The sequence below is a fragment of the Jaculus jaculus genome, chromosome 9, assembly GCF_020740685.1.
Source record: "Jaculus jaculus isolate mJacJac1 chromosome 9, mJacJac1.mat.Y.cur, whole genome shotgun sequence".
NCBI lineage: Eukaryota > Metazoa > Chordata > Mammalia > Rodentia > Dipodidae > Jaculus > Jaculus jaculus.
In genome coordinates, this window is record NC_059110.1 from 122069338 (window position 1) to 122085967 (window position 16630).

Below are 16630 nucleotides of genomic sequence, written 5' to 3' on the forward strand. Positions count from 1 at the left end.
GGTGCATCCATTCTCTATCTACCTCTCTCTCGCTAATAAATAAAAAAAGAATTTTTTAAGGAGAAAGTGAGCTGAGCACAAGCATTCATCTCTCTGTCTGTTTCATGACTATTAATGGCATGTGAGCAGCTGCCTCCTGCCCTGCCGGCCACGGTGACACGCCCTTGAGCCGTGACTTCAAATAAACCCTCCCTGAAGTTGCTGCTTCTTGCATGGGGCAGTGGGTGGGGATGTGGGGTGTCCCCATGCATGGGACAGTGGGCAGGGACCTGCCTTGGCCTTGCGCAGCAGCTGCTGGAACTCGGGCTGCGGCAGGAGGCCATGGTTCTTCACGAAGGCGGGGACCTCGGGCGGCCGCTGGCTCTCATAGTACACAGTGCCATGGATCTCCATGTACTTGTTGAGGATGTCCAGAAACTTCTCCTTGCCCTGGAAGAGGAGGACGGGAGGAGCTGAAACCCACGTCTATGCGCAGAAAGTAGAACTAGGAGTTGAGGCTCCTCTCCTCTTTGGTCCTTGGGTTTTTCATGTGTGAAGGATAGAGGGCTTGCTCTAACCCGGAGGCTCGGGGTTATTTTCCCCTGTGAAGGAAGGCAATGACAACTAACCCTTGTGTGATCCATGAACCCGAACCCCTGGTGATCCCAGGTAACTCTGAGGAGCCATGCAGCTCTCTGGAGCCCTGATGAACAGCAACCTCTCAGTAATGCAGCCACCCACCCACCAGTCCATCCATCCACCCATCATCCACTCATCCATCTGCCTTCCATCCATCTATCCATCCTCCACCGTCTGTCAATCCTCCATCTATCCATTTGTCCATACGTGCTCATTTGTCAGCCATCTAGTCCTCCATTTATCCATGTACCAGTCTATCATCCATCCATCCATCTACAACCATCCATTCACCCACTCATGTGTTCATCCATCCATCCATCCAAAAGTCTATTAATCCACGCATCCATCTGTCTCTCCATCCATTCATCTGTCTACCACCCCTCTATCATACATTCATCCATCTGCCTGGCTGTCCATTTATCCACTCGCCCACCCACTCATCCATCTCCATCCACCATTCCACCTCTCCATCCATTCCTTCAGCTGTATGCCACCCAGCTATCCACCCCATTCATCCATCTACCCATCCCATCCACCTACCTGTCTACCCACCCATCCATTCATCCATTCACCTGTCTGTCCCTATCCATCCACCCATCCATCTGTCCATCCATCCCTCCCACCCTCCAGGAAGGAGATATGTGGACACAAGCTCCATCCTTTGTGTTGGGAACCTGAGTATTTATTACCTAGAGGGAGGGTCCAGCCAGAACCAAAGCAGCCCAGGCAGGGACTGCTGCTGAGTTGAGTTGTGTCAACTGATAGAATTTATGAAAGTGGCCTGGGACTACAGGGTGCCAGCCACCAGCCTCTCTGGAAGAAAGCGGCTTCAGCTATGACCTCAAACTATTGCTATCGCTTTCATGTTCATTTTCCAGAACCAAGAAAATAAAAAGGCAAACAAAAATCCTACCGGAAATCCCAGTAGGCTTTGCTATAGAAATTGACAAACTGCTGCTAAAACTCCTGCGGCACTCCAGGGGTCTCTGTGGACAGAACAGCTGGAGAACAGCTTCAGCAGACAAGAGTGCTAACGCCACACACAGCACAGAGCTGGGGGCGGGGACGGTGTGGTGCTGGCACCAGGATCAGGAGACAGAGCAGCCAGTTCAGACAAAGGTGAGAACGTGTCAGGGAGAAGAACGGTGTTTACAATAAGCGTCTAGGACTCTGAGTGCCCACCCAGATGCCAAGACAGAAAGCCCCAGGGGCTCAAACCCAGTGGGGACCAACATAGGAGTGGAAGGGAGGGAGCAGAAGTAAGACTTTGCATCCATACTTCACAGAACATGCGGAAGCTAAGTCCACATGCATCACAGACTCAGAGGCAAAGCCTAAAGCTGAAACTTACAGAGGAAACCACAGGCGACGGGGCTGGGAGCGGGGCTCAGCAGTTAAGGTACTTGCTTCCAAAGCCTGCCGGCCAGGGTTCAAGCTCCCAGCCACCCATGTAAGCTGGATGCAAAAAGGATCCAAGTGTCTAGTGTTTGTATACAGTAGCAAGAGGCCTTGGTGCACCTTCTCTCTCTCTCTCTCTCTCTCTCTCTCTCTCTCTGTCTCATACACACACACACACACACACACACACACATGTGCAAATAAATTTTAAAAACTAAAGGCAAAAGGCTATGTGACTTGGGGTTAAGCAAATATTTCTAGGCTACAACATAAAAAGTACAATAAAAAAAAACATTGGTTTTTATTAAAATAAAGTTTTTTCAAGCATGATAGTGTACACCTCTTATCCTAGCACTCAGAAGGCTAAGGCAGGAGGATTGTAATAATTTCTATGCCTGTCTGGCCTACAGAGTGAAATCCTGTCTCAAAAAACCAGCATAAGGGCTGGAGAGATGGCGTAGCGGTTAAGCGCTTGCCTGTGAAGCCTAAGGACCCCGGTTCGAGGCTCGGTTCCCCAGGTCCCACGTTAGCCAAATGCACAAGGGGGCGCACGCGTCTGGAGTTCGTTTGCAGAGGCTGGAAGCCCTGGCGCGCCCATTCTCTCTCTCTCCCTCTATCTGTCTTTCTCTCTGTGTCTGTCGCTCTCAAATAAATAAATAAATAATTTTAAAAAAAAACCAGCATAATAAAGAACTTTGCTTTTTTAGGTAGGGTCTTGATCTAGCCCAGGCTGACCTGGAATTCACTCTGTAGTCTCAGGATGGCCTCAAGCTCACAGCGATCCTCCTACTTCTGCCTCCCGAGTGAGTGCTGGAAATAAAGGCGTGTACCACCATACCCGACGAACTTGTACTTGTTGAAAGATGCCATGAAGGCCAAGGCAGAAGAGAATCTAAGTGGGGAAACAGCAAAGATCTGATACATTCAGAAACAGAGTCTGAAAAATGAAGGATGGAGAGATCAGGCAGGACCAATATGTAAAGAGATAATAGCCGAGGATTTTCTAAAACTAGAGAACAGTCAGTCACAGGATCAACAAGCTCTTCAAACTCCATATAAGTGAATAAAAAGAAAACCACATCTATGCGTATCACAGTGAAGCTGTGGAAAGCCAGGCGCCAAGTTAAAGCAGGCAGAGAACAAAGACAAACTACCTTCAGGGGACCCACAATAAGCCTTACAGCTTCTTTGTGAGCAGAGAAGAGAGAAGCCGAGGTGTTTTCATAATGTTGAGAGAAAGAAAACACCAAGTTGGAAGTCTGGGCACAGCAAAAAATAGTGTTCAATAACACAGGTGAAACGAAGGCATATTTAGAAACTCAAAATCAGTGCCAGGGTTAGAGAGATGGCTAAGTGGACAAGGTGCTTGCCCACGAAGCCTAAGGACCCAGGTTCACTTCCCCAGTACCCACATAAGCCAGATGCACAATGTGACATGCGCATCTGGAATTCATTTGCAGTGGCTAGAGGTCCTGGCGTGCCTATTCTCATTCTCTCTCTCCCTCTCCCTCTCTCAAAATAAAATTAAATTAAATAAATTTTTTTATAAACCAGTATCAAAGAAACTATAGCTATTTATAAAGAAGGAGGCAATGCTAGACAGCATTAGAGATGACAGAAGGACCAAAAAATGAACTCTGACCGTCCAAAACAGCAGCATATACTGGATATACTGCGGGCTGTAAAGTAGTGAGAGAGAACTTAGGTAAACTAAAAGCACACTGGAGCAAGGTGAAATTAATGCATTTTTAGGTTTTCTTATTACACAAGAAAAAGTACACGGATTGATTTAGATTAGACTTTGGTAAGTCAAGGACGCACGTTGCTGTCTACGGAGCCATCAGTAAAGAACAGAAGACAGAAAAACCACTCAACCAGAGGGAGGGTGAACCGAGAAAACAGCACAGAACGTTATGAAAAAGGAGTGAAGGGCTGTGGCCACGGCCCGGCGATGAAAGCCTGCGGCCTGGGTCCAGTTCCCCAGCCACCCACATCAAGCCAAATGGGTGATCATTTGCAAGAGACCCTGCTGTGCCCCCCCACACACTGTGCGTATGCACACACATGAAGACACACATGCATGAGTGCATGCACGCATGCAAGTTAAAAAAAACAAGTCTAGCAACATGGTAAAACCAACTACCCCGCCCATCCCGCTAGATGTAAAAACACTGCTTACGGGGCTGGAAAGATGGCTCAGCAGTTAGGGTGCTTGCCTGCAAAGCCTAACCATCCAAGTTCTATTCCCAGTACCCACATAAAGCCAGCTGCACAAAGTGGCACACGCATCTGGAGTTGAGTTGCAGTGGATGGAGCCCCCCCCCCACACACACACCTCTTCCTTTCTCTCTCTCTTTCTCCTCACCTCTCTCTCTGCTGGCAAATAAATAAATAAATAAACTACTTATAAAGCAGATGATGTTCATGGTGAAGAAAAAAAAAAGTCAAGCCAAGAGTGTAAGATGTGAAAACTTGTCCCTGAAACTGCCTTTTCAACCTCCCGGTCCTTTACCTGTGTGGGCTCCTGATAAGTTTCCCATACTTTCATTAATCTCCCTATGCATTATGGAAACATATGTATTTTTCTTTTTTTTCTTTCATATTTTAGTTTCTTGGGACAGTCTTACTATGTAGCCCAAGCTGACCTCAAACTTGTAATCTTTTCTTTGTCTCTCTGTCTCCTGAGTATTTTCCTTAAAACACACACACACACACACACACACATTCACCAAGGGTTATGTACAGTGGTCCCACTGTGTCTAGGGGGTGTTAGTCCCCAAACCCCCAAGAATACACCAAAATCTAGTGAATCTTGAGTCCCTTTAAAATGGTGCATGGAATATATCATATACATAAACATACGCATACCCTCCCACATACTTCAAATCACTCCCAGTGGTTTATGAGCCTAATATGACATCAATGCTCTGCAAATGCTTCTCACGCTCTGTATGTGTTGAGTGCCAGCGCAGCTTTTTCTTTCTTTTTTTTAAATATTTTTTAATTTTTTATTTATTTGTTTGAGAGTGACAGACAGAGAGAGAAAGAGGCAGAGAGAGAGAGAGAATGGGCGCACCAGGGCCTCCAGCCACTGCAAACGAACTCCAGACGCGTGCTCCCCTTGTGCATCTGGCTAACGTGGGTCCTGGGGAATCGAGCCTTGAACCGTGGTCCATAAGCTTCACAGGCAAGCGCTTAACTGCTAAGCCATCGCCAGCCCAGTTTTTTCTTTCTTTCCAAATACTTTCAACCTGTGGTTGGTTGAATCCATAGACGTGAAACCCGCAGGTGCTACTGTGAACTGTTCAACACACACATGTGCACGTGCATGTTCACGGAGACAAAGGCTCACAAAACAAACATTCATTCACTGCAGCACATGTGTACTCCTCCACCATCTTCTCCTCTGCTGTTCTCGCTTCTCTCAAGGGCGACACCGACTCTTTGGGTGGGTGGTGTCCCGCCCCCTCTAGCTGCCCGCCTCAGGGACCATTTGCTACAGGGAGAACTTCACCCAGCGCCTGCTGCCATGCCTAGACTCCAACCCGTACATGACTTCTAATTAAACAGCTCTAAAGTCAGAGTGTCAGGCCCTGTTTCCTGGGAAACCCGGGACAGCCGTGGGAATTATCAAATAAGATAATCGTACTATAGGCTGGCACAGGGCACAGGGGCCCCTCAATGTCTCCTGTTATCAGCATTTTTCCTGTTTAGCTTGATTTATGCCACCTGCCTCGTGCCAATCACCCATCCTTCCACCCCTCAGCAGCTTCCCTGCGAGGAGACCCAACTCTCCCCTCACCCCTCACCCAGGGCAAACTGCTCACAACTGCACCCCACCCCACCCCACCCCAGTCCACACACCTAAAGCTATACAGCCTGCGCTCCAGTCAGGGGCTCAGCCCCAAGGGCAGCTGCTGCTGGAGAGACCAAGACATGCAGGCCGAACTTTCCTTACCTGGAGCTGCCTCGTCGCCAGGGGAGCGCAGAGAACAGAGGAGAAAGAGATTAGTGACCCCAGCCTGACCACGGGTCCCCTCCTGCCGATCATCCCACTGAGCCTCACCCTAACCTTCCCCCAGCTACTCAGCTCACAGGGATGGAGGACTTAGTCACTGTTTCCCGGAGAGCAATTCTCTAGCTTGCTACAGACAGTCCAGGGACACAGAGAGGAGACACGTCGTAGGCCTCCAAGCTGGGTGTCCTTTAAATGGTAGCTGGGGACAATGACGGTACCGCCCACAGTTTTGCTTGGGGGATGGGAGCTGCACTCTGCACCCCGTGTGCGGTGCCCGCAGCTTTGGCCGGGAGTCTGGTACAGGTGTGGGTGGAGCTAACACGGCCTATGTTTGCACAGGGGGCCTGCCCAGCTGCGGGCGTGCCACGCTCACCTTCCAGATGCTCGCCTCCTTGCCGTACACCACCGCCATGTTGCTGGCCTTGCCGCCTCTGATGAGCTGTTTCTCGGTCGCATTGAGCTCCTCGGACACAAAGCCCATGAAGGAGTTGTCCGGGGTGTGCGCTGCAGCCCACCCATGCCCAAGAGAAGAGGATTATCAAGGGCCAGCCGAGGGCACCCAGGCCTCTCTCTGGACCTACCCAACCACCCCCCCCCCCAGTGCCCATCAGTGTGTCCCATGGGGCCTGGGCTTCTCTTGCCCAGACATCGACACAAAGCTGGCAGAGGCCATCTCGTTCCCTCACTCGATTTCAAATGAAGCAACTGAGGCCCGGGGCAGGAGTGACTCAGCTGGGACTCCACTCCGCTCAGTCCTCTTCCGGAGTGCAGCTCCGTCCATTTCCAGACACTCCATGTGTGTCCCCCCCCACCCCAAACCCGCCCACCCCAAGCGGTTCGCCATCATCTGACACCTGGTGCAGGCCACCTCATCTCTGGCCTGGGCACAGTGACAACTGCCTTCTCTTTCCTGGGACTCTCCTGGCAGCTTCTGTTTTCCAGAACAATCCTTGCAACTCCTAGATTCTATCCAATCCCTCCTCTGCCCAAGACCCCACAGGCCAAAGGCCCTCACAATCTCCAGGCCCTGCCCAACCCCCACCAGACACCTCCTAACCTGTCCCCTCTCACACCTGGGGGGGACCTTCTCCACAGACAGACAGGTCTGTGTTTGGCAATGGTCTTTCTGAGGGTGTGTTCTCACCCAGTCCCACGCTGCTCTATTTCTTTTTCTGCAACAACACTCCCTCCCCAGACCAGACGTGTCACACATGTATCTGCTCGGTGGCCAGCAGCAGGAGAAACCCCTCGAAGGCAGCAGCGCTTCTCAGCGTCCCAGCACCTCGCACAGTGCCTGGCTGGGTGAGTGACTGCGGTGACGTCTTCCCTTTTGCACCCCCCCCACTTTTGTTCCTGTGTTCCTTCCTCCTGGAGCGCCCTCCTCCCCTCTCTGGGGGATAAAATCCTAGAGGGCCCCAGGACTTCACTCTGTCACCTCCTCCCAGAAGCCTCTCTGCAGTCCACAGGCTCCATGTGCTGGCGTTGAGTCTCTGTTAAAGCACAGACATTTCTAGTTTCTTCTAGAATCACCCAGGGCAGAGACTGGCTTCAATGACCCACAACAGGGTGGCAGGGTTCTTGTTCTTTCTTCTTGCTTTGCTTGTGAATGTGTCTATGGTGCATGTTTATGTGTTCATGAATGTGTGGGTACATGGGTGTGAGTGCACACGTGTGTGTATGTATGTAAGTATGTGTGCGGGTGCATGGTGTGAGAGTGCACGCGTGTGTAAGCCTTTTCTCTCTTTGGCTTTCTTGGTCCTAGATGTGTGCATCCCTCTTTCTTTCCCTCTTCTCTTCCCCTTCTATTTCCCCCCTCTCCCTCTCTTTTTCCCTTACTTGTTCACCTCTCTCTCTCTCTCACCCCCTCCACAATCATCCACGACAATGAAGTCTTAAATTCAAGAAAATAGTTTGTTTTGGTGCTTCTATCCTGACCCCCAAATCTAAAATCTCCCTCAATCACTGTCTACCTTATTTTTAAAAATATTTTACTTATTTACTTCAGAGAGAGGCGGAGGAAAGAGAGAGAAGGAGAGAGACAGAGAGAATGGGCATGCCAGGTCCTCTAGCCACTGCAAATGAACTCCAGATGCATGTGCCACCTTGTGCATCTGACTTTACAAGGGTACTGGGGAATCAAACCCAGGTCCTTAGGCTCTACAGGCAAGTACCTTAAGTGTTGAGCTATCTCTCCAGCACCCCTCACCTTATTCTTGGCGACAAGTTCTCTCACTAAATCTGGTGCTCACTAGATTTGGCTAGACAAGCTATCTAGTGATCCCCAGAGAGCCTCTTGTTTCTGCTTTCCCAGTACTGGGACTATAGACATGTGCTGCCATACCTGGCTTTTTAAATATATATATTATTTATCTGAGAGAAAGAGAAAGAAAGGGAGAATGAGTGTGCTAGGGCCTCCAGCCACTGCAAACAAACTCCAGACACATACACCACCTTGTGCACCTGGCTTTCCATGGGTACTAGGGAATTGAACTTGGGTCCTAAGGTTTTGCAGGCAAGAGCCTTAACGGCTGAACAATCTCTCCAGCCCATGTGTGGCTTCTTATGATGGTCCTGGAGATTGAACACGGTCTTCATGCGTGCGCAGCACCTACTTTGCTCGCTGAGCTATCGCCTCACCCCCTGGGAGTGAGTTTTATCTCCTGTTCCCCTTCTGCGAGTTGCCAGGTGCGGCTCCACCTACCAATGCTGGCATGAAAGCCACACTCCTGCAAGGCACAAGCCACCGAGGCACTAGGACCTGGACAAGCTCTTCCTGAGCTCATTCCATCTAGCCTGCCTTCCGGTGGGCCAGTGGGAGTAGGCAGGAGGCAGAGACCAATTAAGAGACAGCGTTATGTAAACAGCTTGCAGGGCAAGAGTACGGCCTGGAGGAGAGACAGCCAGCTTGGGTTATGTGAGACTTTGTCTTAAAAAAAAAAAAAAAAAAACACAATGAGGCTAGAGAGATGGTTGAGCAATCAAGTGCTTGCTTGTGAAGCCTAAGGACGCCGGTTCGAGGCTCAATTCCCGTACCTACATAAGCCAGATGCACAAGGTGGCACATACATCTGGAGTTCATTTACAGTGGCTGGAGGCCCTGGTGCAACCATTCTCTCTCTCTCTTTCCCTCTATCTCTGTCTCTCTGTTGCTCTCAAATAAAGAAATAAAAATAAACGAAAATTTAAAAACAACAAAGAAGGGCTGGAGAGATGGCTTACCAGTTAAGCACTTGCCCGTGAAGCCTAAGGACCCAGGTTCAAGGCTCAGTTCCCCATGACTCATGTAAGCCAGATGCACAAGGGGGTGCATGCATCTGGAGTTCGTTTCCAGTGGCTGGAGGCCCTGGTGCGCCCATTCTCTCCCTCTCTCCCTCTCTCCCTCTCTCCCTCTCTCTCTCTCTCTCTCTCTCTCTCTCTCTGTCAAATAAATAAATAAAAATTAAAAAAGAAAGAAAATTGTAAGAATAAAGCTGTACCTGGATAGCAGATGAAGGGAACTGTGTACAGGATGGTGGAAAGAACCACTTGACTTGGGGTTTTGCAGAATTAGTAGGAGTTTGCCAAATCTAGAGCTCCCCATGCAGTGGTCTCTCCCCTGGGACAAGTCCTCATTTTCTCAGTGTGGGCCCTTAACCCGCCTTCTGCTTCCTGCCCTCCACTTCTGCCACTTGAAGTCGGCCAGTGTACTTTGCCTCCAAAGCTTGAGCCCAGCATGGTGGCACCTGCCTGTAATGCCAGCATCAGGTTTCTGAGGCAGGAGGACCATGAGCTCAAGACCAGCCTGGGTTACATAGCAAGACCTTGTCTCGAGGGAGAAAATGTCTACCATGACATTCTAACCTTAACCCTGCAATGGATCCAAATGTAAACTCAAGAACAGTACTAGTAGTAGGCTGGAGGGATGGCTTAGTGGTTGAGGTGCTTGCCTGCAAAGCCAAAGGACCCAGGTTTGATTCCCCAGAACCCATGTAAAGCCAGATGTACAATGTGGCACATGTATCTGGAATTCATTTACAGTGGCTGGAGGCCCTGGCATGCCCATTATCTCTCTATATATATCTGCCTCTTTCTCCCTGAAATAAATAAAAATAACTAAAAGAAAAGGAAAGGTAGTTAGCAGACCCCACACCTGTTCTCTGACCACCCCCTCCTCTTAATAGCCTCGTATCTCAATTTCTCCTCGAGGTGGTCTGCTTACCAGGGACTCAGCCCGCTCTATAGTTTCTCCTTCTTCCCTACCCCATGTGTCCCCATGCCCACCCCTCCTCTTCCTGCTCTTCCTACTGTCCCCAAATCACACCTCCCCTCTGAGGTCAGGGAGAAGCTGCACACCACCTTAAAGTGGTTGCTGAGGAGGGGATCTGTTCCCCAAAGAGCTATGTGACCCCAGGCAGGATCTACTTCTCTGGGCCTTGGTTTTCTCATCTGACTCCATGAGCTCAAAGAACTGCCCCATCCTTGTGGGATTCACTGAAGCCATCACTCACCGACTCAGAAATCCTGTCACCCCCCTCCCCCAGGGCAGGGCAAACCCAGAGAAGGAAGGAAAGCTCCTGTGAGCTCCGGAGATGCTGTGAGCTGAATCAGATCATATCCTTAGCTTATCAGCAGGTCCCTGAGAACTTCGATAGGAATCCACTTCACTCTTAATTTAGACACGATCCTAACAAGGAGGTTTATCTGGCCCAGAGCTGCCAAAGTGCCACAAATTAGATGCATAGGATTCTGCTTCAAACTGATGGCTATGAAGATTAAAAGTGACAGCTGACACCGGACACAGTGGCATATGCTTATAATCTCAGCACTCAGAAAGTTGAGGGAGGATCTCCATGAGTTTGAGACCAACCTGAGCTACAGAGTGAGTTCCAGATCAGCCTGAGCTAGAGTGAGACCCTGCCTCACACACAAAAAATAATAATAATAAATAAATAAAGGTGGTCCTCTAAATGTTTATGCCCATAGATTAACGCTACTCTCACTTTTGGTTAGAGAAGCTTCTCTTTTCAAATGGTGGTGACCTCTGGAATGACTCAAAACTCATCAAAGTGCTGAGAAGGGACAGTAGAGTGTTCAGCACTAAGTGAGACATCTCTTACACACCCTGCAAGGCTCAGGGACCACTGAGGAGGAGGTGGTGGAAAGAATGTAAGAGCCAAAGGAAGGGGAGAAGTGCTCTGCAGTACTGTCCTCCAGCAGAAAGTGGCCGTGACATTAGTGACCGATGCTATCTACATGAGATCTGCAAAGTAGGAAGGCAAAAAAAAAAAAAAACTGACATCAAAATAGTAGAGGAGCTAGTTGGAAAGAAGGGGTGCAGTGACAGAGGGGTGATAAAGGAGAGTGGTGGGGGATTATGATCAGTGTATATGAGTGGAGATTGTCAATAACGTTTTTAAAAAGTGCACAAGAAAAGTTTCCATCCAATGGATTACATAATCCCTTAGAAAACAGAAGTTAAAGCAGTAAAAATCTATCTTACATGCCTTAAAAAATGAAAATAAATAAATAAAAGTGACAGTTGACTCCCTATGCAAAAGTCAAGCCAAAACGTAGACACAAGAAGGGGACACAGTCCCACACACCTTGGCTGTGCCCCAAAGGACAGGCCACACACCAGAGAGAGAACCCACCAGAGGTGCCAAGAAAAGCTTAAACTGTTTTTAGCACAGTACAATTTAGTGTGTGTGTATATTTCAGAATCCCACTTAAAAAAAAAAAATCACAAAAGCAGCCGGGCGTGGTGATGTAATTTCAGCACTAGGGAGGCCGAGGCAGGAGGATTGCTGAGAGTTGAAGGCCAGCCTGAGCTACACATTAAGACTGTCTAAAGTTTTAAAAAGTGAACAAAAAAAAAAAAAGAAAACAGCAGGAGGCAGAGGAGAGAGCTGGGGACAGGGGGCAGTGGCAGAGCAATCGCCTAGAATGCTCAAAGCCCTCCGTTCAATCCCCAGCCCTGGAAGATGAAAAGGCTGGAGTGTAGCTCCCAGAGTTCCTGGCCTTCGCTTCTCCCCAATGTTAGAACCACAGCCCTTGTTTCCAGAACCTTCCACATCCATCTTTACTACCTGCTACCAATGCACAGAAAGGCCTTTATCCTTTCCCACTCCCCTCTCCCACCCTCTGCACCCAATCCAAGTTCTCCAGTTGGCTCTGGAAGCTTCCAGAAGGCCACCAATATGCCCGCTCTGAGCTGGGTGTTCGGTTGAGCTCCTAGCTTTGGATCAATCATTCTACCCTGGACACCCATTCTGTGATTTAGAATTCCTGCTTCTCTCCACCCACAGAGTGCCTGGCATCCCACCCACCCACCATACTGACCCCAGAGGAAGCACACCAGCTCCAGTGCACAGCCCCACACCCCCCCCCCCCGCCCGCCGCCCTCTGCGGGCACTCACGGAACATGGTCATGAACTGTCTGGGGTTGAGGTTCCAGTAACCCCAGTTGGTCCGGTAGCCGTGCAGCGTGGCGTACTCCTCATGGTTGTATGCAGGTTCTGTCCCGAAGGTGTCAATGACTCGAATTCGGCACCTGTTCCCCAGGGACCAGGTCACACTTTTATGTGCGCTCTGTGGGCTAGGAGTGCCCCTCCCGTGGTGCTGTGGCCTGCAAGTGGCTAGATCAGGGGGTGCACAACGTGGCTGGCGCTTGGCTTAAACTTGGCCCCACTGTGGGACCCACCGGAAGTGTCTTACCCTCTGTGCGTCACCTTTCCCAGTAGGAATAATCCGTCCCAGGGCTGGCCACCCTCGGTGCTGGCCCCTAGTTGTTGTTCAGAAACCACAAACCACGCGGGCTAGAGAGATGGCTTGGTGGTTAAGCACTTGCTTGCAAGACCTAAGGACCTTGGTTCGAGACTCCATTCCCCAGGACCCATGTTAGCCAGATGCACAAGGGGGCGCACACATCTGCAGTTCGTTCGCAGTGGCTGGAGGCCCTGGAGTGCCCATTCTCTCTCTCTCTCTCTCTCTGCCTCTTTCTCTCTCCGTCGCTCTCAAATAAATAAATAAACAACAAAAAAAAGCCAATTGAAGAAAAAAAAGAAACCATAAACCAACGCCTCCAGGTGACCGAGGCTAGGATGGGAGGAGCTGTTTGAAGAGGGATGTCCCTTCACCACTCAGAGTCACCTTTTCTAGGGGACAGCAGCGTCCATGGGCAGAGGGGATCATAATTGGGAAGCCGGTGACCAAAGCTTCCGCTGCAAGGGTGGCTCTTGGGAGGGAGACGGAGGTCCTGACCCTCGACCCCCCCCACCCCGCCCGCTGCTCCCTCCCCTCCCCCAGGCTTCTAGTTCCATGTCCTGAGGTGCCTGGTCCCTGCAGGCCCAGCCAAGCTTGGGTGGGTCACCTCTGAGGCCACAGCCCCAGAACCCACCCACCCACCCCACACACACACCTGCCAACCCTATCTTGAATGGCCCCTGAAGAAAGACACCGATACCCAGACACCCCCACAAGAAGCTCCCGGGGGCCCCGGCGTCCTTCCCGGTGACCCAGAATCTCACAGAGTGCTGAAGTCGGCACGATTCCCGGGGAGAAGGGGTGGGCGGGCGAGAGCCCAACACAGACAGCCGCATTAATAATAAAAGCAATAACGCCGCCTGCCACCTTCCCCTAATAAAATCATGCGGGGCAGTCGATGGGCTGGAGTGCGGTAATGAATAGCAGGACTCTCCTTGCTAAATGAGACCGGCTTCCCGGCCGCAGCTGCAGCCAGATGCAGGGGTGGTGGGGGGAGGGGCCCTCCTCCGGGTCCCCAGGCCCCTCACCGGTACTTCTTGAAGGACAGCCCCATGTGTTGCTTCATCTGCTGGAGGCCGTGGTAGTCCGTGTAGATGAGGTCGAAAGGCAGAGGCACGGTGAGCGGGCAGTTCCCCCGGCCTGGCGGCACCCCTAAGTTACTGAGAGAAGAGTCCATCAGAGTCGAAGCCCCAAGAAACCCACCTCCCCAATCATCCCGCTACGGGAGGAGACCCTGGAGCCCACCCACTCCCCACCCAGCCCCGGAGGAAAAGGGCAGGGTGGCGCACGCCTTTAATCCCAGCACTTGCCAGGCAGAGGTAGGAGGATCACTGTGAGTTTGAGGCCACCCCAAGACCAAAGAGTGAATTCCACATCAGTCTGGGCTAGAGGAAGACCCTACCTCAAAAAGCCAAAAAAGTGGGGCAGGGGGAAATGAGGTGGGTGCAAACTCGGGGAAAGGAAGCAAATGGGATGGTTGTGGTGTGTCAACTTTTCTTTTCTTTTTGTTTGTTTTTCAAGGTAAGGTCTCACTCTGGTCCAGACTGACTTGGAATTAAGTATGTAGTCTCAGGGTGGCCTCGAACTCACAGCGATCCTCCTACCTCTGTCTCCAGAGTGCTGGGATTAAAGGCGTGTGCCACCACACCCAGCCAACTTCTCACTGCACAGAGGAGTCCACACAAAGGCCAGAGGCCCTAAGATCCATCAGCCTACATTGCTAAGCCATACATCTGGCCTGGGCTACCTGTCAGGAGGAAGAGGACTCTTGTAGTTGCCATAAATAAGTCCTCCTGCAGGACTGTGTCTACCCAGAGCACAAGTCTTTAGCTGTCACAAATGCCATCAGCACTGACCACACTTCTTAGTGTCCCTTCCGAGTTTCTTTGGATCCAAGGGCCCCAAAAGTCATGTCTCAAAACAGTAGAATGGTTAGCCGGGCATGGTGGCGCACGCCTTTAATCCATACCCATACATTAATGCTACTCTCACTTTTGGTAGAGAACCTTCTCTTTTCAGATGGCAGTGACCTTGGGATGACTCAGAAGGCATCATGGTGCTGGGAAGAAGTGATAGGAATGCTCAGCATTGCAATATCTCTATCACACCTTCCAAGGCTCAGGGTCTATTGCAGAAGAGGAAGCAGAAAGAATATAAGAGCCAAAGGAAGAGTAGGACTCCCCCCAGACACAAAATGGCCTGGATATCCATGACCTCACAGTGCCTGCCACTACCTACACAGGACCATCATAAGAGGAGGAAAAGATCATGACACCAATATTGCTGAAGAGGCGGAGGCAGGAGGATCAGGAGTTCTAGGCCAGCCTGGGCTACACATTTATATGTAAGTAGAATGATTGAGATGGGGAGGTAATATGATGGAGAATTGATTTCAAAGGGGAAAGTGGCGGGGAGGGAGGGAATTACCATGGGATTTTTTTTATAATCATGGAAAATGCTAATAAAAATTTTAGAAAAAGAAAAATCAAGTTTCTAAATAAAAATAAAAGACAAAGATTTGCTGGAAAAAAAAGATCATGACATCAAAATAAAAGAGAGACTGATTTAGATGAGGTGGGGATATGGAGAATGGAGTTTCAAAGGGGAAAGTGGGGGGAAAGGAGAACATTACCGTGGGATATTGTTCACAATCATGGAAGTTGTTAATAAAGATTAAATAAATAGTAGAGTCGCCTGGTGCCATGCTGGCGCACGCTTTTTTTTTTTTTTAATTTGAGAGAAAGAGGGGAAGAGAGAGAGAGAAAATGGGTGCACCAGGGCCTCCAGCCACTGCAAACGAACTCCAGATGCATGTGCCACCTTGTCCATCTAGCTAACGTGGGTCCTGGGGAATCAAACCTGGGTCACATGCCTTTAATCTCAGCACTCAGAAGACAGAGGTAGAAAAACCACTGTGAATTTCAGGCCAGCATGAGACTATATAGTGAATTCCAGGTCAGCTTGGGCTAGAGTGAGACCCAAGCTCAAAAATACATCATCATAATAATAATAATAATAAGAAGATGATGATGAAGAAGAAGAGGCTAAAGAGATGGTTCAATTGTTAAGGTACTTGTCTGCAAAGCCTAAAGACCCAAGTTCAGTTCCCCAGTACCTACATAAAGCCAGATGCACAAAGTGGCACAGGCATCTGGAGTTCATTTGCAGTGGCTAGAGGCTCTGGTGCATCTGTTCTCTATCTTTCTCTTCTTGCAGATAAATAAATAGCTACTTAAAAAAGAAAAGACCAGAAGGGCTGGAGAGATGGCTCAGTGGTTATGTGCTTGCCTGCAAAGCTATAGGACCCAGGTTCAATTCCCCAGTACCTGCATAAAGCCAGATGAACCATGTGGTGTACGCATCTGGAGTTCTTCTGCACTGGCTTCAGGTCCTGGTGAGCCCATTCTCTCTGTGTCTCTATTTGCCTCTTTCCCTCTCTCTTTCTCTCAAATAAATAAATAAATAAAATATTTTCAAAAAAATTTTTTTAAAGAGTCGAGTCCTGCTATGCTGACCTGGCTCATGCTGGCCTCCAGGGCCGCTCTCCATCCAGACACAGTGCAGGCTGAGTCTCCTTGGACCAAGGGCCTGCCTGTCCCTTCCTGCTGCCTCACATACACGTAAATTTCCATCTGGTGACCTGGGAGTTATGTCCAGGCCATACGAGAGTGATGGCTCTCCATGGTCTGGCAAGAGCCTGACTGAGGTCATCTCCTGTCACTGGAGCCTCAAGGACAAGGCCACCATCTCACAACTTCCCCTAGCGTCACCACGTGCTCAGCTGCCTCCCTGGAGGAGGCTCTGAGCCCTATCACAACTGTGGCCACCAGTGTCAACTTCTTTCCCCCAGCCCGC

General features: G+C 50.0%; 1 protein-coding gene across 3 annotated transcripts in view; it reads right to left on the reverse strand.

Annotated features, from left to right (window-relative positions):
- The window catches only part of Mgat5b (alpha-1,6-mannosylglycoprotein 6-beta-N-acetylglucosaminyltransferase B), an 82784-nt gene that overhangs the window by 12601 nt on the left and 53553 nt on the right, over window positions 1-16630 (reverse strand). For all 3 annotated transcript variants that reach the window (XM_004655223.2, XM_045158764.1, XM_045158765.1), the window contains 5 exons: window positions 13804-13935; window positions 12430-12563; window positions 6408-6538; window positions 5975-5980; window positions 274-429 (listed from right to left, as the gene is read on the reverse strand). In XM_004655223.2, the coding sequence (XP_004655280.2) occupies window positions 274-429; window positions 5975-5980; window positions 6408-6538; window positions 12430-12563; window positions 13804-13935 (559 nt within the window). The remainder of the gene's footprint in view (window positions 1-273; window positions 430-5974; window positions 5981-6407; window positions 6539-12429; window positions 12564-13803; window positions 13936-16630) is intronic.